Source organism: Myxine glutinosa, chromosome 14 (genome assembly GCF_964187855.1).
Source record: "Myxine glutinosa chromosome 14, kmMyxGlut1.1, whole genome shotgun sequence".
In the NCBI taxonomy this organism is placed as follows: domain Eukaryota; kingdom Metazoa; phylum Chordata; class Myxini; order Myxiniformes; family Myxinidae; genus Myxine; species Myxine glutinosa.
The window spans coordinates 52,053,650-52,079,550 of record NC_136274.1 but is presented as its reverse complement, the minus strand read 5'-3'; the positions used below and the strand labels follow the sequence as shown (position 1 = coordinate 52,079,550).

The window sequence follows — 25,901 nt, the reverse complement described above, 5'->3', positions numbered from 1 at the left end:
GAACCACTCACATTTTGTCTGCTGTCCCGTTGTAGTCGTCACCCCTGTGCAAGGCAGCCGTGCATGCTGGTGTCGTCGCAGCCGACCTGGGTGGCCAAGTGGACGTGGTACAAAGCAAAGGTCGCTCCTTCTACGAGAGTCAGATTGCCAATGGAGTCGCGTCTGTCAGGTGAAGCTGCTGTGCATGTAGATATCTTCCACTGTGGCTGTCGGTTATCCTTCATTGAACGTGTTTTGAGGTTAATACCTAAGTTTTATTTTTCGAGTTAAACACTCGTGGAGTTGTTCCTTTTTTCTTTTCTTTTTTTCTTTTTTTGTGTACATGATCGACGTTCGTGAAAGAGCTAACATTTATCACACAAACAAATCAAACAGACAAACAAACAAACAAACTATATAAAAAGGGGAGCGGTCGACAAGATGGGGAGAGAAGGGGAAGCACATAAACACAACATTTGAGAGCAGGGACATCGGGAATGTGTGGGAGGGAGAGGGCTTGGGGGGAGGCGGCTTGGGAAGGGGTGGGGGGAGAAGTATAAACACAAGGACACCAAGGACTTCCAGGAAAGAAGTTGGTATTTCAAAAAAGTGGATTTGGGGTGAAATTAGCAGGGGTAGAAAAGATCAAGGTTTTGGATGGGGGAAGATAAGAGATGGTTGTGAACAGCTGTTTTAAAGACCCGGAGGGAGGAGTGGGATTGAAGAGAGTGAGGGAGTTTGTTCCATAGGCGGGAGAAAAGAGGAATGAAGGAGTGAAGGTGAGCAGAGAGTCTTGATTTTGGCAGTTTAACCATAAGAGGGTTGCAGGCAGATCTTGTGCGACCTGTAGGAATATTTGGGGGACAGAGCCCAGAGAGAGCTGGAGGAGCAAGGCCGGAGAGGAGTCGGTAGAAGACATAAAGACCACCAACCTGCCTGCGGTGAGTAAGTGAAAGGCCCTCGGAGGTAGCTTCATCACGGGAGATTCCAATGATTCTGAACGCTTTGGTTTCAACAGCGTGAAGACGAGCTAGGTGTGAGGCAGGAGCACCAGCCCAGAGGGGAGAGCAGTATTCCATTGAGCTGCGGATGAAAGCCTTGTATGTGTTGAGGAGCTCAGGTGTGCCAAGAAAGGACTTCGCACGACAGAGGATGCCCAGTCGGCCACTGGCTTTGGAGGCCAGATTTGAAATGTGGTTTTCCCAGGAAAGATCATGGCAGATAGTGAGACCCAAAAGCTTGAGTGACGGAACTTCTTGGAGAGGATTATTCAGAAAGTGGATGGGAGGGTTGTCCAGTCGGTCTTTTTGGAGAGACATCGTAAGAGTGTGAGATTTGTCAGGATTGAAAGATATGTTCCACTTGTTTGTCCAGTCAGTGATTTTGTCCAGGTCTGCAGAGAGTGAGGAGGCTGCAGTCTGCCGATCTGGGGGATGAGGAATGGAGTGGCAGAGAGTGGAGTCATCAGCAAAGAGATAGAGGATTTTCAAGAGAGTCGGAGAGATCATTGATGAAGACCAGAAAAAGCACAGGGCCCAGAACACTGCCTTGGACATGCTGCTTCTGCTCCAGCCTGAACAGGAAGAGGAGATGAGAGAAACCCATTCAGGGCCACACGTTGACTACGACTAGAGAGGAAGTCTGCCAGCCATGCGTGGAGATTTCCATGGATACCAAAGCAGGAGAGTTTGGTGAGCAGAGCGGGGTGCCAGACCGTATAGAAGGCACGTGATATGTCGAGGGAAAATAAATGAATGAATGATCGTTTTAAGGCTATTTTCCCCGCTAGAGCAGGGGTTAGCCTTGCGGGCCCCATGACGATCATGGTTCCCTGTTTGAGGCAATGTTTTTTTATGGCCGGATGCCCTTCCTGACACCAACTTTTGGTCACGCTCTTACGATGCGCAGGGATACGGTGTACCTATTCTAAATCGGGGTACACACCGTGATCATTCATCCCAGCAAGCTGGTACTCGATTTGCCGACCTCGGAAGGATGACAGGCTGAGTCAACCCCCCTGGCGTTAATTCAGCGATCGACCGGGATTCAAACCCAGGATCCTCGGATCCCAAGCCGGCACCCTAACTGCTAAGCCAACACCAGGCTAATTAGAATTAGACAATTGATTAGACAATAATTAGACAGCTCTAATTTCCTGTTTGGCATTGAGGACCTCCATCCATGGTTGAGACAGCAGAAGCAGCATGTCCAGAGTAGAGTGACCTGGTCTGAAACCAAATTGATGATCAGGAGAAGAGGAAAGATTTCATATCCAAAGCAATGATGGATTCCATGGCTGCTGATAATTGGGAGAAGGCTGATTGGTCTGTAGTTGCTAGGATCTGTTTTTGCACCTTTTTTGTGTAAAGCGGTGATGTTGGCTGATTTCCAAGCAGATGGCAGATGACCTTGAGCAAATGAGAGGGTGAAGAGAACAGAGAGAGGGAGTGAGAGCGGAAGAACAGAATTTTAGGACCCGTGGGCTGATGCTGTCAGGTCCAGTTGCAGAATCAGAGTCGAGGGTTGACAGAAACTTTACCACCTTGTCAGGGGGAAAGGACAGAGTCCAGGAGCAGCTGGGTACGACTGGGTACGGTGGGTACAGAGAGGGATGGGTTTGGGACACAAGATTTAGAGGCAAACACAGAGTTGAGGCATTCAGCTTTTTCATGTGCGGAGTCAGCTGTGTAGCCGTTTGAGGTAAGGGAGGGGATGGAGGGTGAACAAACACAGAAACAGATTTGACCAGACGCCACCAGGATTTGGAAGAGGGAAGCAGATAAGAGAGTTCGGTCTTGAGAACGGAGAGATATTGTTTCCTGGCTCTCCTGAGGGTGGACACACACTTGTTTCGGGCTTTGTGAAAGGAAATGAGATTTCCTTCCGTTGGATTTGCTTTCCAGGAGACGAAGGCAAGTTGTTTCTGGGCAACAGCCTCACCACAAGATTCCGTGTACCATGGACGGGAGGAAGGGTATGACAACTGAAGACGAGATGGGATAAATCTGTGCATGAGAGAGAGCAATTTACTTTGGAAGAATTCCCAGGATGAGTTGATGTCCGAGGTGGTAGAGATGGGAGACCAGTCCAGATGATTGATGGCTGCTTGAAGACCGTGCCAGTTGGCCTGAGTGAAATGCCAGACTCGTCGACGCTGAGGAGGCTCCCTGAGAATGGTCAGAGAGATGCCCACTTTAACAAGCACATGATCAGATGAGCCGATTGGAGCAGAAGAAGAGCAGCAGACATTTTTAGGGAAGTTAGTCATAACCAAGTCCAGAAGAGAAGATGCTCCATTGACTGAGATCCGGGTCGGGAAATTGACAGATTGTGTCAGTCCCAGTGAGTTGCAGAAGTCCTTTGCTGAGGAGCCATGGCTGGTGAGAGAAGTACCCACACCCAGCCAATTGGCATGGTGACAATTGAAATCACCCCATATGAGGAAGAGAGAGTTGGGATGAGTATATAGAAGTTGGTCCATATTATCAGACAGCGAGATGTAGATGGAGTCATCACTGTTTGGTGGACGGTACAACACCTGTTTGAAAACACCTGGTTCTGTTTGAAATGTATCGTGAAAGCAGCACATTAACATTTTATTATATATATTATATATCCTTTGTAAGGAAGAGACGATTAGGCCCATCAAAACCTGTGCTGGTATTGCCAACCTCTGGTTATGTCTGTGCTTTATCCATTTTAAATGTTGAGCACAAGGCAAAGAAGCAGCTTGTACCATTAAAAAAAGTATTTGCTATGACTCGGCCGGGGTTCGAACCACCGGCCTTCCCTGAATCGGAGCGGATGCTCTGACCAAAAAAAAAAAACAAGGAAAGCCCTTTACGTTTTAACTTTCAAGTTTTTTTTTTGTTGTTGTTGTTGTTGTTGTTGTAAGAGTGCTTGTTGGTTTTTATTTTCACATTGTCGTAAGGCAAGGCTTGTCCGACGTGAGTTCTGGAACGGTGACACTTTTAATGTGTGTACATCTTGTTTTGTTCCAGAGGAAAAGATTCCACCAGCCTGTTCACATTCAAAACTTCAGGTAACACTTGCTCTGCCTTAATAAATGTAACTTTGATTGCAGTTAAGTTTCAAAAGGTTGACGTCGTATCAGAAGGAGTTTGATTGTTAGGAATGTGTGTGATGAGGTACTCGTGAGTGACTGAGCAAGTCGATTATGTTCCTCGTGTGTTAGGCTGTTATGGAAGGCTCGGACTAGCGTCTGGTGCAGTTCGTGACTCCCAGCTCTCGGCATCTTCGCAACTGACTGAAAATGCCAAAGACGGTGGAAGGCATGCCTGGCCTGCGGCCTTTGCTCGACTGAACAGATCTCGCTCTGCGTGGGTAGCTCGCCATGCAGACACCAGCCAGTGGCTGCAGGTGGACCTTGGGAAGCGTCGAAAGGTTACAGGTAGACCTCTGGTTTTGAAGAAAACAAAACGAAACAAAAACACCTGAAGGTTTGAGGTAGAGATGGAAAGTTTTAACATGATTGCTTCATCATTAAGACCTGACTGATTCATCTGATACAGCAATTGGCGTACTGCCCACTCAAAATGGATGCGTGCTGCACAATACAGTGCCCTCTAATGACACCACTCCTAAACTCTACTTAGTAATCCAATTTGACTCCACCAGCAAGGCCTTTTGTGGCATATCTCAGTTTGGGCATAAACCTGGTGGATTTCAAAAAAAATATCAGCATGATCCTCCCATGCCTATCCCAATAATTAAAAATATTTATTTTCCATTGAACGTTGTCTATTAATCCTTAATAATGTCCAAACTGTTCATCTCGTGTTTTGTGGTTCAGGCATAATCACAGCTGGCTCTGGAGGTCCTCCGCACCCAACTTACTTTGTGTCCATGTATCGACTTCAGGGGAGCGTCGATAGGATTTCATGGGATTACTACAAGACCAACATGTTGAGAACACCCAGGGTATGCTTTCACTGGTAAAGACAGTTTCTGGCAAAGTTTAGAACACTGAGAATCAGTGTTTGTAGAGCACATTTTGGAAACGATTTCTTTAACTGTGCAACACATCATAATGTCCTCAATTTCATTCTCCAACTTGTTTAATGTCTTTTTTTTTTTCTTTTTTTTCTTTTTTATTCTGGCTTTACCTCTCGTAGTTGTTTCAAGGAAACGCTGATAGCGAGGGTCTCGTGCGGAACAACTTGATTCCACCCATGGAGGCGAGATTCGTTCGTGTGCTTCCCATGGAGTGGCACCAGAAAATCGCCCTACGGCTAGAGCTTTTGGGCTGCGAGATAACTGCGAGCCGTACGTTGGTGGGAGCACAGGAATGCTTTCGAGAATATCATCGTGTTTGTGGTTATAGATTTCACAATGGAGGGAATGGCTTTTGTGGTGACTGTGGCACCGAAGCTGTTTTGCCAGGTTTCTTTTCCTTTTCCTTTAAAATATTTTATAAATGAGAGAGAGGAGTGTTGGGGAATAAAGAGGGATGGAGAAGAAAAAATAATCGTAAAGGATGTGGGAGTAATGGAAATTGATGGGAATCTATTAATCGGAGTGAGGGAGGGCGAGGAGGGATTGGGGTCACTTTCACCATTTTTGCCAAAGCAATATGTAGATTATCCCTCAATAGACAAGAACCAAAGTATTGTGTGATTACAAAATATACGTGTATGTATATGTATATATATATATATATTTATATTTATATATATATTTATATATATAAATTTATCTATAAAAATGCATGAAAGCCAGCTTGGAGTTTGCAAAAAAGCACCTAAAGGACTCTCAGACTGTGAGAAACAAGATTCTGTGGGCTTTCATGTGTCTTTGAGGAGAGGTTTCCGTCTGGCCACTCTGCCATACATCCCAGATTGGTGGAGTGTTGCAGTGATTGTTGTCCTTCTGGAAGTTTCTTCCATCTCCACACAGGATCTCTGGAGCTCAGCCAGAGTGACCATCAGATTCTTGGTCACCTCTCATAACAAGGCCCTTCTCTCCCGATTGCTCAGTTTGGCCGGGCGGCCAGCTCCAGGAAGAGTCCTGGTTGTTCCAAACTTCTTCCATTTAAGAATTATGGAGGCCACTGTGCTCTTGGGAACCTTCAATGCAGCAGAAATTTTTTTGTAGGCTTCTCCAGATCTGTGCCTCAACACAATCCTGTCTCTGAGCTCTGCAGCAGTTCCTTCGACCTCATGGCTTGGTTTTTGCTCTGATATGCATTGTCAGCTGTGATACCTCACATAGACAGGTGTCTGCCTTTCCAAATCATGTCCAATCAATTGAATTTACCATAGGTGGACTCCAATCAAGGTGTAGAAACATCTCAAAGATGATCAAGAGAAATGGGAGGCACCTGAGCTAAATTTCAAGTGTCATAGCAAAGGGTCTGAATACTTATGTAAATGTGATATTTGAGTTTTTTCTTTTTAATAAACTAGCAACGGTACCCGCCCTGTGGGCGGAGCTTCAATTGGGAGGCCCAAATGAAAAGCCTAAATATCAGAAATTGAAGGGTTTTTTTCTTTTAAACGATTTATGTAAACATCCGTTAAATCTCGATCGGTGCAGCCGTTTGTGCGGCACCCGGGAAAATAACGTCATGCGGGAGCAAGTATCAGCAGGATGTGACAGTGTGGGAGTCCACGTTTCTGATCCTCCTTCATGCCAAAGTAGCCCACCACTTCTCCAAGCATTCCGCTCTTCAGATCCGCCATGACAGATTTAAGCTTGATACTGAAGACGCGTGCAGTTAGTACTCCTGATGTCGTATGTACTCCCGATACATGTTTCCTTCATTGTAAAAACTACCAAATCGACAGTTAAAAGGATTTTGAGCCGATAGCTGTTACGGCCTTGGCAAGATTGATGCAGACAGCGATCTGTTAGCGTATACACCTCCCAAATAGCTATGTGGAATTCTCTCATGTAGAGATTAAACTCACGTCATTTGAACTTTGGCCGAGGTCATTATTTACTTTTAATGATGTTTATATACGAATCGAAAAGAAGATAATTGGTTTTGGTTCGTCCTTTCCGCATATCCGATATTTGGTTCCGATATTTTGGAATACGATTTTGATAATCGATTTTGATATTTTCCTAGCAACGGTACCCGCCCTATGGGCGTAGCTTCAATTGGGAGGCCCAAATGAAAAGGCAAAATATCAGAAATTGAAGGCTTTTTTTATTTTAAATGATTCATATAAACATCCGTTATATCATATCACATGCAAATCATCAAATCACATCTAAACAGTATTTGTAGAATTCTGCAGCCCCACAGCTGGTGTGCAGCTGTGTCACATCCTTGTTCACCAGATCTGTATTCCTTGGACTGCGTCCGAGACTGGTGTGCAGCTGTGTTACGTACTTGTTCCTGCCTCCGATAGTCCTCGTCTAGGCGAGCCTTCTTTCTTGCAACAGCTTCCTTGGACGTTTTCGTTAATGAGGCTTTCCGTTTGGGAGGCATTTTACCGGTTTATCTGAAACGGTGCAGCTGTGCAGCGATTGGTGCAGCCGATTGTGCGGCACCCGGGAAAACAACATCGTTACAATGAAAACTTCGTCACAATGAACGTTATGCGACCGCGAATGTTATGCGGGAGTCCAAACCTGAGAATGCTGGAGACCAAAGCTGAAATTGGGAAAACTTTTACTTTTAACTAGACGAAACCCGTGGAACATCCACGGAAGGGAGGATGTGATGTATGGATAGAGTGTACCAATATGGATGGCATAGGGGATTTGCTTGTCCGAGTAAGAGTTAGGAAGAAAGATGAGAATGAAGAGTGCGTATATGAACAACGTATTTATTGCAATCTACTTAAATGACAACGCTACGATATACTTTTGAAAAATGAATGGATTCGTAATAGGAATGGGCATAACACCACTCTGGCCACACTGGCGCAGTGGTATGTGTCAATGGAAAGGAACAGCAGTAGAACCATAGACTTTTTAAAAAAATGAACGGATTAGTAAATCGACTGGAATTAGCCCCATACTGGTGCATTGGTAAGCGTCAGTCAAGGCAGAGCAGTAGCAATATAATACAATGAACGCAGTATCAGAGGTTGAAATTATTTTAAAACTTCTGGATAAACAATGTTTGGGGTAATAGTCAAGCCTCTGACGACTCCTTGTGTACTCATATTATCAACCTTGATATACACATCTTTGAACGCCCATGCTCTTGAACATGCCACATATAACTGGCCGTGGGAGAAGACATGAGCAGGCAAATAGATACCCAGTTTACGGAATGTTTGGCCCTGGGCTTTATTTATGGTCATTGAATATGCCAGGCGAACAGGAAACTGAGATAAACAAAGAGTGCGGTTGGAAGAAATTATGGCAAACCCACCTGATGAGGTTAGCGTACACCGCGATCGACGACACAGGCACAAATGCATGCTCAGGATTGTCCACTCAGTGGACGGCTTGCTGTCGCCTTCGACTGTCCAATCAGCTGACGGCTTGCTTCGCCTTCACCCAGCAGACGCCAATAAGATGGCGTCGTATCGGCAGTTAATCGGATGCTTTTGGGCCCCAACGTCGGCTAATTCAGATTTTTCGAGTATGGCTGTACGTGATAAACAAAGAGCGCGGTTCGTAGATCGTAAATCCATTAGTGCCGTGGGCATCGGGTCACTGGGTGCGGCGTAAAAGGGATAACAAAGTCGAGTCCTTACGCTATTATTATATAGACTAGCCGAAACCCGTGGAACATCCACGGAAGGGAGGATGTGGTGTATGGATAGAGTGTACCATTATGGATGGCATAGGGGATTTGCTTGTCCGAGTAAGAGTTAGGAAGAAAGATGAGAATGAAGAGTGCGTATATGAACAACGATCGCCGACACCGGCACAAATGCATGCTCTGGATTGTCCACTCAGCGGACGGCTTGCTTCGCCTTCGCCCAGCAGACGCCAATACGATGGCGTCGTAAGATGGCGTCGTATCGGCCGTTAATCGGATGCTTTTGGGCCCCAACGTCGGCTAATTTAGATTTTTCGAGTATGGCTGTACGTGATAAACAAAGAGCGCGGTTCGTAGATCGTAAATCCATTAGTGCCGTGGGCATCGGGTCACTGGGTGCGGCGTAAAAGGGATAACAAAGTCGAGTCCTTACGCTATTATTATATAGATAATGTTTATATACGAATGATGTTTAATGATGTTCATATTGGTTTTGGGTCGTCCTTTCCGCATATCTCGTGGGATTGTAAGTTGGAGAGACGGCCGTGATGGCGGGAATGGGGTTGGAATTCTCTCAAGCAGGGATTCAACCCGTGTCCTTATTAAAGGTCTTTGTCATGTACACCGTCATGCAGCCGTTTGTGTGGCACCCGGGAAAACAACATCGTCGCAATGAAAACATCGTCACAATGAACGTCATGCGAACGCGAATGTTATGCGGGAGTCCAAACCTGAGAATGCTGGAGACTAAAGCTGAAATTGGGAAAACTAAATAGCCTATTTTACTCCTGGAGATCCCAGGATTACCCACCCAAAATATCGTTGCGTTCGGTTCAGCAGTTTTTACGGTACCTACAGACAGACGGACAGACATTTTGTGAATTATAGTAAGATTTGCAAAACTTTCCAAAATCCTGTTTTCTCTTTGTCATTATGGGGTATTGAGTGTAGATTGATGATGGAAAAAATGAATTTGAACGATTTCAGCATAAGGCTGCAACATAACAAAATGTGAAAAAAGTGAAGGGGTCTGAATGCACTGTATATATTGATCCGTGATCACATTGAAATATGGATATGCTAACGTTGATGCTACTCACACTTGCATCGGTTTCTCTCCACCAGCTCGTGCCATGAGACCTTTACCCCCTGAACCTGAACAGCCAGTGGAGGACACAACACATACAGTTACCACTCCAGCTGTGCTTGTTATGAAGAACAACACAATACCAAGCCGTGCCAATGAAGGTGACAGTTTTCGACTTTAACAGCCCTCCTCCCCTCCCCCCCCCCCCCCCCCTCCTGAAATCCACCATGCACAACAATGTTATTTGTATTTGGCTGACGGATGTGGACACAGCTCCCTTTACGAAGAGCAAATTTTAGCATCCATCACAGTTTTCTTGTGACGTGATGGGGCATTTAAGAGTCAACTTCAAAGTGTGAACAATCCAATATCGATGTCTTCTGAGACGAGCTCAGGTTTCCGAAGCTAAAAATCCAGGTACACTATTCACACTGTTGCCTTCAGCCCAATTTGTAAACCCACAATACCTGGGATATCAATAAATACAGTGTCAGCTTGATGAGGTCACTGTTGTACCCAAGTATAACTTTCTTATTGTGACCTAAGGCTCTCACTGATTAAATTATCCGTCGTTTCATAATCGGGAGCACAGGGTACGTAGATAAATTTGTTCTGCAACTTTTACCATCGTCTCGTCACCGTTACCTGCCGCTTTTGCCTTTGTTCTCATGTTCAGGTGTAGAGTTGGTGGCTGTTGTGGTGCCTGCATCCCTCCTGCTCTGCATCTTACTCATCATTTTGTGTCTCTGTGCTTGTCGGCGTGGTGATCGCTCCAGGTGAGACTTGTGAAAATAACTAGAAAAGGCCATGTGGCCCAATGGCCCATCAATGCTGTGTCAGCTCTCCATATCAACACACGAGTACAGAGGTGGGGAACATTTCCTAGTTAGAGGGCCGTAACAGCTATTGTTAAACTTTCTACTGGCCAGATATATGCTTAGTGATGTCAGTAATTGAAACAGCGCATGTGTGGATAAGTCTTGTAACTAATCATTGTGACTGTTAGTACTGCACAGACAAAAAATGATCATAATGTAACTAAACATCCTGGTTCTTGATGCTGACTAAACAAAAGTATCATAGGAAATCGTATCCTAATTGCAATTTTAGTAATTATACATACAATAAAATAATACGAATTGCAATTTTAAAACTAGAAAAGAACCCGAGAGAGCCCATACCTCCGCCAGGCTGAACAGTTTACGTTTTGTAGCCCACTGATAGGCCGGATATGTATTCGGACCTGAAGCAAAATCTAATTGGCTGGTTATAATAATATACATAACCACCTTTAGAGGTCATTTTTCCCCGCAAAGCGGGGGTTGGCCTTTTTCGGGAACCGTGGTTGTTGTTGTTTTTCGGTCCCCTATTTGAAGCAATGTTTTACGGCCGGATGCCCTTCCTGACGCCAACCCTTTTTGCCGCCTTTAACGACAAACAGGGAATTACCAGTGAACTGGTACTCAATTAGCCGACCTCGGAAGGATGACAGGCTGAGTCAACCCCCCTGGCGTTAATTCAGCGATCGACCGGGATTCGAACCCAGGATCCTTGGATCCTAAGCCGGCACCCTAGCCGCTAGCCCAACACCAGGGATTATTATTATAATAATTGTCACATAATTGCTGGTTATTGTCACATAATGAACTCGTAGAGCTAGTTTTGTCATAATCCATCTGCAACCTTTTGAGATATCGTGCCTTATCGTTTTTGACCTTATCACTCAATAATGAAGAATCACTTTAAAAACGAGAACGGCACTCAGTAGAGAGCATACCTCTGCCTGGTTGGCGAGATCATTCAATGGTGAAGAATCACTTGAAAAATTAAATAATTATCATATCCGAATCTATATTCAGCTCTTCACCAAAACCCAATCGAATCGTCCTTGTCAGACTCCCAACCGGTCCACCAAGCTTCGTCCAAATCCATCACAACTTCTTGAGATATCCTGCTATGTATCGTTTTGACCCTATTTCCCAATGGTGAAGAATCACTTTTAAAATTATAGTAGCCGGATCCGAATCCGGATCTTCACCAAAATATAACCATTTTGTCCTTGTGACATGCGCTACATCTCTGCTAAATTTCGTCCGAATCAGTCCACAACCTTTTGAGATATTTTGTTCACAAACAAATGGACACAAACAGACAGGGGTGAAAACATAACCTCCATCCACTTTTTTTTTTTTTTTTTTTTTTTTTGTATACTAGATCGAGGCTTGTGTAAGAGCTAACACTAATCAGAAAAAAACAAACTGACACATAAAACATATAATAAAGGGAGCGGGAGACAAGATGGGGAGGTACACAAGTACAACATTTGAGAGCAGGGACATCAGAAGAACTGTGGGAGGGAGAGGGCTTGTGGGGAGGGTGGGGGGAAGGCGTGGGAAGGGAGGTGGGGGGGGGGGGGGGGAGAGGTATAAAACACATGGACACTGCTAGGACTTCCAGGAAAGAAGTTGGTATTTCAAATAAGTGGATCTGTGGTGAATTAACGAGGGTAGAAAAGATCAAGGTTTTAGAAGGGGGAAGATAAGAGATGGTGGTGAACAGCTGTTTTAAAGACCTGGAGGGAGGATTGGGATTGAAGAGAGTGAGGGAGTTTGCTCCAGAGGCAGGAGAAAAGAGGAATGAAGGAGTGAAGGTGAGCAGAGAGTCTTGATTTTGGCAGTTTAACCAGAAGAGGGTTGCTGGCAGATCTTGTGTGACCTGTAGAAGTATTTGGGGGACAGAGCACAGACAGAGCTGCGGGAGCTCGACTGGACAGGAGTCTGTAGAAGACAGAAAGATCACCAACCTGCCTGCGGTGAGTGAGTGAAAGGCCCATGGAGTTAGCTTCATCGTGGGAGATTCCAATGATTCTGAACGCTTTGGCTTCAACAGCGTGAAGCCGAGCTAGGTGTGAGGCAGGAGCACCAGCCCAGAGGGGAGAACAGTATTACATTGAGCTGTGGATGAAAGCCTTGTATGTGGTGAGGAGCTCAGGTGTGCCAATGAAGGACTTCGCACAATGGAGGATGCCCAGTCGGCGACTGGCTTTGGAGGCCAGCTTGGAAATGTGGTTTTCCCACCTTTGGTGGTGGAGGTAATTAAAAGATTCTAGCATCCGGATCCTCACCAAAATCGAATATATTAGTCCTTGTCACACATCAAACCTGTCCACCAAGTTTCGGCTGAATCCGTCCATAATTTTTGAGATATCCTAAGAGACAGGTAAACGAGTGAATACATAACATTCGTAACCCAGTGGAGGGATGGAAGAAGGGCCAATGCTCCTTCTTCCCTCAATGTGCGAGAAGGAGGTGGGGAGGTGTGGGTGGGAATACCTGGCACAGGCCGGCAGCATGGATGTAGCACCTTCCTCTCAGGCTCCCACATGGTTCAAAACAAGAGACGTGTGGGAAGGACATGACATTCTTAACCTCTCTCATGTAAAATCGACAAGCGCTGTTTCTCCTGTGGGCCTACGCCAGTCAATTATCCCGAGCACATGTCGTTGATACATGTTAAAAAGTACTTCAACCTATGTGAACACAAACTGTGCGAAGGCCTTCAATTCTAACTGTGGGCTCCTGCCCCATAAATGTAACGATACTGAGAAAAATACCACCATGCTGGTCGGATCAAGGCACGTCATGGCTGTATCCGGCCCATGGACTGGAGGTTCCCCCATGCCTGTACTAGAACGATGCTTGTCATGGTGCTGGCAGGATAGCTCAGAGAGAGACAGACCACTTTTAGAGGCCATTTTTCCCTGCAGAGCAGGGGTTGGCCTTTTTCGGGCACCATGGTACCCTTTTTGAAGCAATGCTTTATGGCCTGATGCCCTTCCTGCCACCAACCCTGTTAGTCGCCTCTTGCGACACACAGGGAATTGCCAGTGAACTGGTACTCGATTTTTTCCCGGTGTGTACCCTGGTTAGAATAGGTACACCGTATCCCTGCGTGTCGTAAGAGGCGACTAAGAGGGTTGGCGTCAGGAAAGGCATCCGGCCAGAAAAACATTGCCTCAAAAAGAGAACCATGACAATTACAACGACATATGGGCAGGGTACAGCCTGAAGTGGAGATCGGTTTCTGAGGTTTGGGACATGGAATGTAGGGACAATGACAGGGAGATCAGGAGAAGTGATGGGGGTATTGATCAGAAGAAGAGTGGACATATGTTGTGTGCAAGAGACGAGATGGAAGGGAAGTGGTGTGAGAATGGTGAAGGGTAGGCAGGGACAGAAATACAAGTTTGTGTGGCAACGGTGCCCGGACGGCGTGAATGGTGTTGGTGTCCTGTTTTCTGAGTAGTTTGTAGACAGTGTGGTGAGTGTGACGAGAGTGAGTGATAGGTTGATGATGGTGAAAATAATGATTGGAAAGCTCTTGGTGAACGTCATCTCGGGATATGCTCCGCAGGTTGGTCGGAGCGATGAAGGGAAGGACAAGTTCTGGTGTGCGATAGAGAAGCTGATGGAAAACGTGAAAGATGAGGAAGTTGTTGTGGTAGGAGGAGACTTAAATGGACATGTGGGAAGGAGTATGGACGGTTTTGAGGGAGTTCATGGGGGTTACAGATATGGTGTGAGAAATGGAGAAGGTGAAAGTATTTTGGAGTTTGCTGATGGAGCAGATTTGTTGATTTGTAATACTCAGTTCCAGAAAGAGGATAATAAGCTTGTTACATACACGTCAGGTGGGTCGACGACAACCGTTGACTACCTGATGGTGCGTAGGCGAGATAGGGGGCACCTCCGGGACACAAAGGTGATCCCGGGGGAGGAGGCTGTTTCACAGCACCACTTGGTTGTCTGCGACATAAGGGTGAAAGGTGCGAGGAGAGCTCGCCGGGTGAAGTACCAACCGAGAATGAAGGTGTGGAGGTTGAAAGAGGTGACAGTAAGGGAGGCATTAAAAGAGAGGATGATGTGGTTGAGCTTGAACGTGGTTGGATGTCAATGAAAGATAGTCTGTTGGGAGCCGTTGGTGAGGTATGTGGATGGACAAAAGGACCACCGAGGCACTCGGAAACATGGTGGTGGAATGAGGAAGTTGCAAAGAGGATTGACGAGAAGAGGAAGAAGTTCAAGGAGTGGCAGAAGGCGAAGGGTACGGGAGCAGAAAAAGCAGAGCATGAAAGTTATAACGCAGCCAAGAAGGCTGCAAAGAAAGAGGTAGCAAAGGCACAGGATGCATGCAGGAAAATGTTCGGAGAAAGCTTCGATTCGGAAGAGGGTCAGAGAGCGGTATTCAGGATTGCAAAGCAGATAGCGAAAGAGAGGTGTGATGTGATGGGGGTGAATTGCTTGAAGGATGAAGTGGGACAAATCGTTGTGGACCCAGATGGAATTAAAGGAAGATGGAAAAGATATAAAGAAATGCTGTTGAATACAGAGAATGAATGGGATGGCAACATAGAGAGTAACCCTGTTTTAGGACCGGCAGAGAAGATAACTGAGAAGGAAGTTGAGGAAGCGATAAAAGGAATGAAGAGTAGAAAAGCGGGAGGGCCGACGGGAGTTGTGGGAGATATGTTGAAGGCAGCAGGAAGTTGGGGTGTGAAGAGAATGACAGAGATCTGAAATCTGGTGGTGAAAGAAGGCCGCATTCCAGTGGATTGGGAACTGAGTACCCTCGTCCCTCTATACAAGGGGAAAGGTGACCCTCTGGAGTGTGGCTCGTACCGAGCGATAAAGCTATTGGAGCATGGAATGAAGGTATTGGAAAGGGTGTTGGAGAGGAGGATAAGGAAGAAGGTGAAGATCGACGAAATGCCGTTGGATTTATGCCAGGAAGAGGAACAACAGACGCGCTCTTTATTGTGAGGCAGTTGCAGGAGAAGTACATGGAGAAGAGGAAGAAGTTGTTTCTTGGGTTTGTTGATCTGGAGAAGGCATTCGATTGGGTTCCACGCGAAGTATTGACATGGGCATTGAGGAAGTTAGGAGTGGAGGAATGGTTGATCCAACCCTAACACAGTTGTTAGGACGAAGGACGGGAACAGTGGTGAGTTTGAGGTGAAGGTGGGAGTGCATCAAAGGTCGGTACTAAGTCCACTACTATTTTTAGCTGTGATGGAGGTGCTGGCTCAGAACGTAAAGGAGGGTTTACCGTGGGAGTTGTTGTATGCAGATGATCTGGTGTTGATTGCGGAAAGTATGGATGGACTGAAGGAAAAGATGAACAAGTGGAAGGAATGTATGGAGACAAAAGTTCTGAAGGTGAATATAGGAAAGACGAAGGTGATGGCAAGTGGTAAAGCATGTGGTGAGGTGGAAAGAACTGGGAAGTGGCCATGTGCTGTGTGCAGGAAGGGTGTCGGAGTGAACTCCATTCAATGTACAATGTGTGCTGAGTGGGTTCATCAAAAATGTAGTAGTCTGAGAGGGTCATTAACCTGTGTGGCTGCTACATTCAAATGTAAGGTGTGCACAGAGGGAGCTGCAGATGGAGGAAATGTTGAGTTGGATCTTGGAGACGGCGTGAAGCTGGAAGGTGTGAAAACATTTTGCTACCTCGGAGACATGCTGAATGGAGAAGGTGGATCAGACTCGGCAACGGTTGCAAGAGTGAGATGTGCATGGAAGAAGTTTCGGGAACTGAGTGGTGTGCTGATGAGGAGGGGAGTGTCGTTGAAGCTGAAGGGAAAGGTGTATGCTGCATGTGTGAGAAGTGTTATGATTTATGGGAGCGAGACATGGGTAATGAACGTAGAGCAGCAACGAAGGCTGGAAAGGGTGGAAATGCGAATGGTTCGGTGGATGTGCGGAGTATCGTTGAGAGAGAGGAAGACAAATGATGAATTGCGAAAGATGATGGGAATAGAGCCTGTGATTGATGCTGTGAAGAGGAACAGGTTGAGATGGTTTGGTCATGTGTTGAGGAAGGATGAAAGTGTTGGTTGATAAGAGTGATGGAAATGAATGTAGAAGGAAGTAGAGGACGGGGAAGACCGAGAAAGACTTGGCTAAAGATGGTGGAAGAAGAAATGCGGGCAAGGGGGTTAACAAGGAGAGATGCAGAAAATAGGGCAAATTGGAGAAGATTGTCAAGGGGACCGCAAGGCTAACTCCGCTCTAGCAGGGAAAATGGCCTTAAAATGCATGTTGTTGTTGTTGTTTGGTACTCAATTTGCCGACCTCGGAAGGTTGACAGGCTGAGTCAACCCCCCTGGCGTTAATTCGGCGATCGACCGGGATTCGAACCCAGGATCCTATGATCCCAAGCCGGCACCCTAACCGCTAAGCCAACACCAAGCTTTGCTGACAGGATAGCTCAGATGTTGCATATTTGCTTTTGAACTGTGTAATGTAGATTAAATTTCTGACCTGACTACAAATTGTCACAGCCAGGATGTTGCATCAATGTGCACGCCGTCCATTGGATGGGACGTTAAGTCGTCTGTCCTTTCTGCCAGCATTCACTGGCGGATGTTACAAATCCTATGGTGCCTTTTGAAACGAGCAGGCCATTGTGTGCCGGTATCCTGTCCTAATCCATGAGGATGAAGCGGCTGGAAGGAGGGCATATATCTGCGACACAACTGCACTCAGTAATGTTGCCCTCAACTAAGGGAATGAGTCATTGATCCTGGTCAAATATGTATTTATGAGATAGAGGGAATGCACGTTGTGTTCTTGGAGATCTTTTTTATTTTATTTTAATTGTTTGTGCCTTTCAGGACAAAGGAAGCCTACACACTACCCTGTGCTCCGCAGCCGCGTAAGATGCACACACGCACTCTGGCTGTGTTGAACAGAATTTAACTTTGCTCTCATCTTTTGTGTCCTTCATAATAATTGTTTTTTTCCTCCGAGTAAATGAGCTGCCCAATTAGAAAACTCATATTCTGCCTGGTGTTGGCTTCGTGGTTAGGGTGCTGGCTTGGGATCCTAGGATCCTGGGTTCGAATCCCGGTCGATCGCTGAATTAACGCCAGGGGGGTTGACTCAGCCTGTCATCCTTGTGAGGTCGGCAAATTGAGTACCAGCTCACTGGTAATTCCCTGTGTGTTGCAAGAGGTGACTAACAGGGTTGGCGGCAGGAAGGGCATCCGGCCATAAAACATTGCTTCGAAAAGGGGACCACGGTGTCTGAAAAAGGCCAACCCCCGCTATGCGGGGAAAAATGGCCTATAAAGGTGGTTGTTGTTGTTGTTGTTGTATATTCTGCCAAAAGTTTTTCATTCAAACAAGTTGGCTTGTTGGCTTCCTTTACCACTGGTGTTTTTCATATCTCTTTTCTTGGGCATTTTTCCCATCAATGAGCTCATTTTGAACTGTAACTATTAAAATTTGCTCTCGGAGAATATTATTTGCACTTGCAAATAACGCATGTTGAGATAAATTTCATTTGATACATTCTGTCCTGCTGTGAGATTCTGAGTTATAAAGTTAGTTAAAAGCTCTGTCCTGAGCAATAAGGTTATTGGAGCATGGAATGAAGGTATTGGAAAGGGTGTTGGAGAGGAGGATAAGGAAGAAAGTGAAGATTGACGAAATGCATTTTGGATTTATGCCAGGAAGAGGAACAACAGACGCGCTTTCTATTGTGAGGCAGTTGCAGGAGAAGTACATGGAGAAGAGGAAGAAGTTGTTTCTTGGGTTTGTTGATCTGGAGAAAGTGTTCGACAGGGTTCCACGTGAAGTCGTGGCATGGGCATTGAGGAAGTTAGGAGTGGAGGAATGGTTGATCCAACCCTAACACAGTTGTTAGGACGAAGGACGGGAACAGTGGTGAGTTTGAGGTGAAGGTGGGAGTGCATCAGGGGTCGGCACTAAGTCCATTACTATTTGTAGCTGTGATGGAGGTGCTGGCTCGGAACGTAAAGGAGGGTTTACCGTGGGAGTTGTTGTATGCAAATGATCTGGTGTTGATTACGGAAAGTATGGATGGACTGAAGGAGAAGATGAACAAGTGGAAGGAATGTATGGAGACAAAAGGTCTGAAGGTGAATATCAAAAAAACGAAGGTGATGGCAAGTGGTAAAGCATGTGGTGAGGTGGAAAGAACTGTGAAGTGGCCGTGTGCTGTGTGCAGGAAGGGTGTCGGAGTGAATTCCATTCAATGTACAATGTGCGCTGAGTGGGTTCATCAAAAATGTAGTGGTTTGAGACGGTCATCAACCAGTGTGGCAGCTACATTCAAGTGTAAGGTGTGCACAGGGGGAGCTGCAGATGGAGGAAATGTTGAGTTGGATCTTGGAGACGGCGTGAAGCTGGAAGGTGTGAAAACATTTTGTTACCTAGGAGACATGCTGAATGAAGAAGGTGGATCAGACTCAGCAACGGTTGCCGGAGTGAGATGTGCATGGAAGAAGTTTCGGGAACTGAGTGGTGTGCTGACGAGGAGGGGAGTGTCGTTGAAGCTGAAGGGAAAGGTGTATGCTGCATGCGTGAGAAGTGTTATGATTTATTGGAGCGAGACATGGGTAATGAACGTAGAGCAGCAACAAAGGGTGGAAATGCCAATGGTTCGGTGGATGTGCGGAGTATCGTTGAGAGAGGAAGACAAATGATGAATTGCGAAAGATGATGGGAATAGAGCCTGTGATGGATGCTGTGAAGAGAAACAGTTTGAGATGGTTTGGTCATGTGTTGAGGAAGGATGAAAGTGTCTGGTTGAGAAGAGTGATGGAAATTAATGTAGAAGGAAGTAGAGGACGGGGAAGACCGAGAAAGACGGCGAAAGATGGTCGAAGAAGAAATGCGGGCAAGGGGGTTAACAAGGGGAGATGCAGAAAATAGGGGAAAATGGAGAAGATTGTCATGGGGACCGCAAGGCTAACCCCCGCTCTTGCAGGGAAAATGGCCTTAAAATGCCTGTTGTTGTTGTTGTTGTTGTTGTGAGATTCGAGTTTAAGCTCAATAGACCAACCATTCGTTCTCTCTCTGGCTCTCAGCTTGGTTGAGGAATCGGGCGAGCCGTGGTCTCAAGGTGGATGACGTCACACCCAGCATTGAGCCTTCAGATGTGAGATACAGCAGCGAGGTGGGACGGTTGCCAGGAGCAGCAGGTTTGGGCGCAGCTTTGAGAAACACCATACCAGGTGGGGCAATTTCACCAATGGGATTTCCCCGCATACCAATCTGTGATGTCTGTTTGGATCGTTGTCATACTTTTGCGCTCACTGAAATGACTATGTACTGCTATGACTTTGCAGAATACGAGCCTCTGGTCATGGGCTCTGGGTCCCTGGGAAAAAGTTCAACATTCCGGCCAGCAGTGACAGATGTGCAGGCGCCACAACATGAGTACACAGAACCTCAAGCGGATATGGTTTCTCCACCTTCCTCGTACTCCTCGCTAGCTCCATATGCGGCTCCCGCGATGCATCCGGCCCAGCACCTTTACGCAGAACCTGTCGTCAGTCCTGGACCCGAGTATGCGACTCCCATCGGCTTCCAGGTGGCACCATCGCCATCGCTTCGTCAACCTGTGCACGCACCGCCACGACCTGCCGCTCCTCCCCCAGCATTGGGCTACGACACACCACGATCGGTCCGTCGCATGCAAGCAGAGACCACCAACCCCCGGTGCCACGTTTCCTTTCCCACTGTTCCTCTCGGTCCTGGTTATGACACACCAAAAAGTATTGCTGGTCTGAACGATGATCCAGTTGTGTAAGAACATAACAATTCCGTTGAAAAAAAATATTTCCATTTCTTCTCTCCCACTTGGTTGGGATTTGCATTGTCGGCCAGTTCTGACAAAGTTGGGGAGGTTGGTAGCTGCCATTGGATGATCCTTATCAACAAGGATTGAAGACAAAGTCCAAAGTATCAAGCACCTAAATGGTGGCCATATACTCTATCATCGAGGCAGGGGGAAGGTGGAAGGTTTACTGACATTTTGTTTCCCATGTGTGCTCTTGTCATCTAAACTTGTTTGAGGGGGTGTGGTAGTTCGAAATCACTGGCGATACACCCACCACCTTCGTTGTATCCAGTGTAGACGAGGTTCATCGGTGAAAACGACCTTCGTCCCCGACAGTCGAATTGTCCATGAACTCGGCAGCCTGATCTTGCACAACGCGTGGACCACCCAGTCGTACTGTCTCGATTGCGTTTGAGTTTTTATTCTTTGTAGATAATTGTTCGTTAAAGTATGATTGTTTGCATTTTATTTTGCAGATTGCACAGAAGTATTCTTATTGCTGTTATTTGTATTGATAAGTATTCGAATTGTTGTTACGGTTGCATTTTTCTTTCTTTCACTCCTCATTTCCCAGATGTCAGATGTGAAGTCCAACACGAAAAAGGTTTGAAGCTATATTTTATTTTTGTTGTCTGTTGGTCCCTTGTCGAGAGAGAATGATACTTATTGGTGGAACTGGAAAGTACCCCCAGAGTTTGAGTTTAAGACATTGTTTATCTTTATCGAACCATCCGATCATTGTGGCACATTCTTCCGCACAGACATCCTTCTCGTTTCTTTGCCAAGCATGTCATTCTCAATGGTGCCGTCCATGTCAGCTAAGGAACCTCGTCCGGCCCCGCACAAAGTCAAAGCAGTACTGATGCTTGTAGTTGGTTCAGTGGTGTACCTTTTTAAGGGACACCTCTTTTACGTTTTTGAGATGTTTGCAACAAAATCTTCTTGGAATTTCGAGAGCACAAGTCGTCAGGATTGGTTTCATGGCACAAAATCACGTTTGGTGGTGGATTCACTGTGCCTTTGAAGGCCGCATTTGCTGTCTGGGAGTTTCAGCATTTGCTGGATTTAAAATGATTAAGATTAACCCAACAGGTGATGCTTGTTGCAGCAACTATGAGTGAAGAGAAGTGTAGTTTTTCTTTTTTTATTGTTATTATTGATGTGCCCTTGGGTTCTTTGGATTTTATCTTGTTAAACAAATGTTTAAATGTTTGTATATGGAATGCATTCTGCCTTGTTGTTTTTATTTTTATTTCTAATATTTGTAAAGTGGAATGTCTGAATCACTGAAAATGTTCATGTTGATGACAGGTTGAGTGTCTCATGTGGAGGTACGTGGTTTTGCCAAGAGCAGCTTTTCTAGAATGAACGGCTTTCTATGGATGCTTTGGGATTCATTGGGTAAAAGGGAGGGGACGAGGGAGCCCGAGACATCGTGAATACTAGGTGAACCTGAAGGAAAAAATGGATAATTAATTCCAAACGGTGATCCCCCTTCAAGAATATGTTGACCGAATTTGGGATGGCCAGGGTCATGAAATGGGAGTTTGCAAACAGTATTTCTACAACTTCTTAGTTCTGTTGCTGCTACTGCTGTTGAGAATGTTGTGGGAAATGAGTATACCAGATGTGGACCACAAGCGCTGGTACTGAATGCTAATCTAACTTAACTGTGGACTTTTTGAGATATCGGGACACTGGATTGGCAGGATACTGTGTCTGCGATGGACAAAGTGCTTGGTACGGGGATCACAGGAAGCCACTGTGATATGCTCAGCAGAAGCCGCTGTTGCTGGAAACTAATTTTGCACACTCGTGTAAATGTCTGACATGTTTTGGTTTTTTTGTTGGAAAAAAAGAGGAAATAAAATGTAAAGGTTTGGAAGAGAAGTGTGTGCATCTGTCCTTGTGTCCATACAAGTATGACCTCTTTCGACCGTCGCGCATGGTGATGAGAACGTATGGTGGGTTAATGGTATGGTTAATGGTTTTAACTTTTCGTTCAACAAAAACAAGCCTGCTGGAAAAAGAAATTCCAGTATGGTGGTGAGTACCTGTCAAAGACACCTTCTGGTGCATGAGATTATTGAGGAATGAGGTAAATGAGAACAAGCAGCTGATACTCTGCATTCCCCCACCTTCTGGGTGGTAGGAGGAATAGATCTTTGTAATATGAAAGCTAAATCTTAAACAGTTTTGGAAATATTGTGTACATAAGCCAAGTTACAGAAATGGTTGCCACAGCAACACAATTGGGCCAATCACAGCCGTGATCTAATCAGGTTGAGATAGTCATGAGGAATAGACATCTGCAATATGAAAGATAAATTTTCAACAGTTTTTGATATACCACGTTACACAAAAGTACATGGACAGATGATTGGATGGAGCTCATTTTAATGTCCCCATCTCCAACCTTGTCAGAGGGGTGGGGAACAATGATATCCTGCACTAGCTATGGCCACATTCTAAAGATTTGTATGATGAAGGCAAAACAAAAGCTTCCACTCCAAGAGGGTGTGTGTATATGCATGCCGCTGCCACTGGTCATCTCCACTCCCAAGTCTCTAAGACTGAAGGATGCCGTGAAGCATCCATCTTCACCGAAGCAAGGGACCATACTCCAGCGGTCTACTTATCCATGCTCCGTTTCCCCCTCCATCCCTTAAGTGGTGATGTAGATCCATGTGGCCTCCGGGGTACGCCTGGTCTCAGGCTCTTCCTTTTCAATGGCATCTTCCCTCGGTCTCTTCCTTCCTTGACGGGATAGCCGGCCAAACTCAAAAAGCCGCAAGGCAAGACCAGGGCACCAAGCCACGTCCCAAATGCATGTCGATCGGCGCAATTTGGGGTGCCCTCACCCAACCCCTGTGTGGCCCTGTGTTCCATCAAATCTGCTGCTTCTGGCTCGGTTCTCCCTCCCATCGAAGTAATTGTTCGTGGCATGGTCATGGATCCCACAAAACTCGGTTCCATGTGGGAGGGACGTGGCAAAAAGGGAGTCACCAAAACTCAGATTTTCGTTCTCAGCATGATGGGGTAGGTAAAACCCAACAAGCTGCAAGGCCAGGCCATGTCCCAAACGCATGTCGATCAGCGTGACTTTGAGTGCCACATGCGTGGCCCTCTGCCTCACCAAAGATGCCATCCACATCTCGGTTCTCACTACCGTCATCGTATTCAGCACGGTCCTCAATCCCACAAAACTCGGTCTCTCACCCTCCACGAGTGGAACTTTGCAAGGGGGTTTGACAAAGCTCGGGCCTTCTTTCCCGGCAGCACTGGGTCAACAAGTTCCACCAAGCTGCAGGGCCAGGCTGTGTCACAAACGCTTCACAAAAAGAATGCTTTGAGAAATTTTATGAAAACTCCCACCCCGTTTTAGGGCATGTTCACTGTTCAGGACCCCAAAAGCTCACAGTAATTTTGTTGGGGCTGGCCCCAAAGCTGTGGCAGTAGTACTGTGTAAAATCAATGTACCTTTAATGATGATTAGCAGGGTTCCGTGAAACAAAACCCTCCCTTTTTTAGTCATTGTATAGGCAACAAAGGGCTGCGTCGCATGCTCCCAGAAGTTTATGTTTAGCAATATAAAGGTAGGGCATGGCAAATGTGAATATGAGAGGATTGACAATGTGTTAGGCCTGAACTGCATGAAAATCAAAAATGCTGGTAGGTGTAGTCCTACTAATGACGTCGTCGTGGGTGGAGTCAGGCCAGCTGTCCAACCAATGGTGGGAGAGAGAAACAAACGGACAGAAAACTGTCGCTACTTTAATATATAGATGATGAAGCTGATAGCAATGGAGATTGTGTTGGCTGGGGAGAGGGGGTTGGCTCTTATGTACCATGATGAAGGAAATGGGTTATTACAGAAAAATAGCAAAAATTATCGGCGTGCGTGGTGTGATATTGACGGAAAAATCTATACACGGATAGTGCCAAAATGGCGAATGCCGAACCCCCTAATGTGTCTGCATGCGGACAATTTAATTCACTGCAAAACTTATTGATGGACTGGATTGCTCATCTTGATGTTGTTCAGGTGGAAACTCAAAATGACAATTGTATTGAGAAATTACCGAACAAATGCATCTTTTCACATGAAGTAAATGGCGAAACTGTGAAATCCGAACCCGTGAATGGGTTTACATGTGGAGACAGAGCAGTTCAGTGTGGGTGGCACCTCAAAATCACAATAGTATTGAGATATTACCGAACCCGTGAATGTTTCCACATGAAATAAATGGCGAAACTGTGAACGCCGAACCCGTGAATGTTTCCACATACAATAAATGGCGAAACTGTGAACGCCGAACCCGTGAATGTTTCCACATACAATAAATGGCGAAACTGTGAACGCCGAACCTGTGAATGTTTCCACATACAATAAATGGCGAAACTGTGAACGCCGAACCCGTGAATGTTTCCACATACAATAAATGGCGAAACTGCGAACGCTGAACCCGTGAATGTTTCCACATACAATAAATGGCGAAACTGTGAACGCCGAACCCGTGAATGTTTCCACATACAATAAATGGCGAAACTGCGAACGCCGAACCCGTGAATGTTTCCACATACAATAAATGGCGAAACTGTGAACGCCGAACCTGTGAATGTTTCTACATACAATAAATGGCGAAACTGCGAACGCTGAACCCGTGAATGTTTCCACATACAATAAATGGCGAAACTGTGAACGCCGAACCTGTGAATGTTTCCACATACAATAAATGGCGAAACTGCGAACGCCGAACCCCTGAATGAGTTTACATGCAGAGATCAAGAGCTGCTTCATACGAGTGGAAACTCAAAATCATAATTGTTTTGAGAATGAAATTATGCTTCCCACCTTCGGACACCCGTTGTGACTCCAGAAAGGTCCCACAGAAAGTTTGGCGAGGCTAGGTGCTTGAACTCTTGCTGCATGCTGCGATCGCTTGGAATACTTGTTACGCTGTACGGTTCTGGATTGAATATACAGCCCTAATAGTGTAGCAGCATAGCAAACCTGTTGTGCATTTTGTGATACAAGCACCAAATTTGGCACAAATGTACATTAATATGTTGCGAACATTTTCAGATATTGGGCCACTTGAAATTCCGTAATTTTTTTTTTCAAATTTTTTCAAATTTCGTAATTTCAAATTTTTCGGGTGACACCGTCACAATTTCGGTCTTCGAGGCCGGCCGATATAGTGGGGCGGCTTAGCCCAAATATTCAAAAGAATTGTGCATTTTGTGATACAAGCACCAAATTTGGCACAAATGTACATTAATATGTTGCGAACATTGTGTGGTCAGCAATGAAGACGAGAGTCTGAATTACATGTATGCAAAAGACCTTGTGAACCAGTGAAGCAAATACACGGGTAAGCATGAATTAAATCTAGGGCATGATATAATTTCCATGATGTTTACCTCTACACTCAATGGTGGAAGGAGGTAATGTTTTGATCCCAGCTTGTCTGTATGTCTGTTTGTCTGTTAGTCCAC

At 45.7% G+C, this 25,901-nt stretch overlaps 1 protein-coding gene across 2 annotated transcripts in view; it reads left to right on the top strand.

Moving 5' to 3' along the window:
- Nucleotides 1–22,292, top strand: part of LOC137439767 (discoidin, CUB and LCCL domain-containing protein 2) — a 31,704-nt gene extending 9,412 nt beyond the window's left edge. The window contains exons 6-15 of one of the 2 annotated variants that reach the window (XM_068135846.2): nucleotides 36–169; nucleotides 3,981–4,021; nucleotides 4,175–4,390; nucleotides 4,793–4,920; nucleotides 5,115–5,265; nucleotides 9,791–9,913; nucleotides 10,429–10,528; nucleotides 17,428–17,468; nucleotides 19,648–19,794; nucleotides 19,909–22,292. In XM_068135846.2, the coding sequence (XP_067991947.2) occupies nucleotides 36–169; nucleotides 3,981–4,021; nucleotides 4,175–4,390; nucleotides 4,793–4,920; nucleotides 5,115–5,265; nucleotides 9,791–9,913; nucleotides 10,429–10,528; nucleotides 17,428–17,468; nucleotides 19,648–19,794; nucleotides 19,909–20,372 (1,545 nt within the window). In that variant the 3' untranslated portion in view covers nucleotides 20,373–22,292. The remainder of the gene's footprint in view (nucleotides 1–35; nucleotides 170–3,980; nucleotides 4,022–4,174; nucleotides 4,391–4,792; nucleotides 4,921–5,114; nucleotides 5,266–9,790; nucleotides 9,914–10,428; nucleotides 10,529–17,427; nucleotides 17,469–19,647; nucleotides 19,795–19,908) is intronic. The other variant, XR_010986986.2, reaches the window with a different exon arrangement.
- Nucleotides 22,293–25,901: the final 3,609 nt, after the last annotated feature.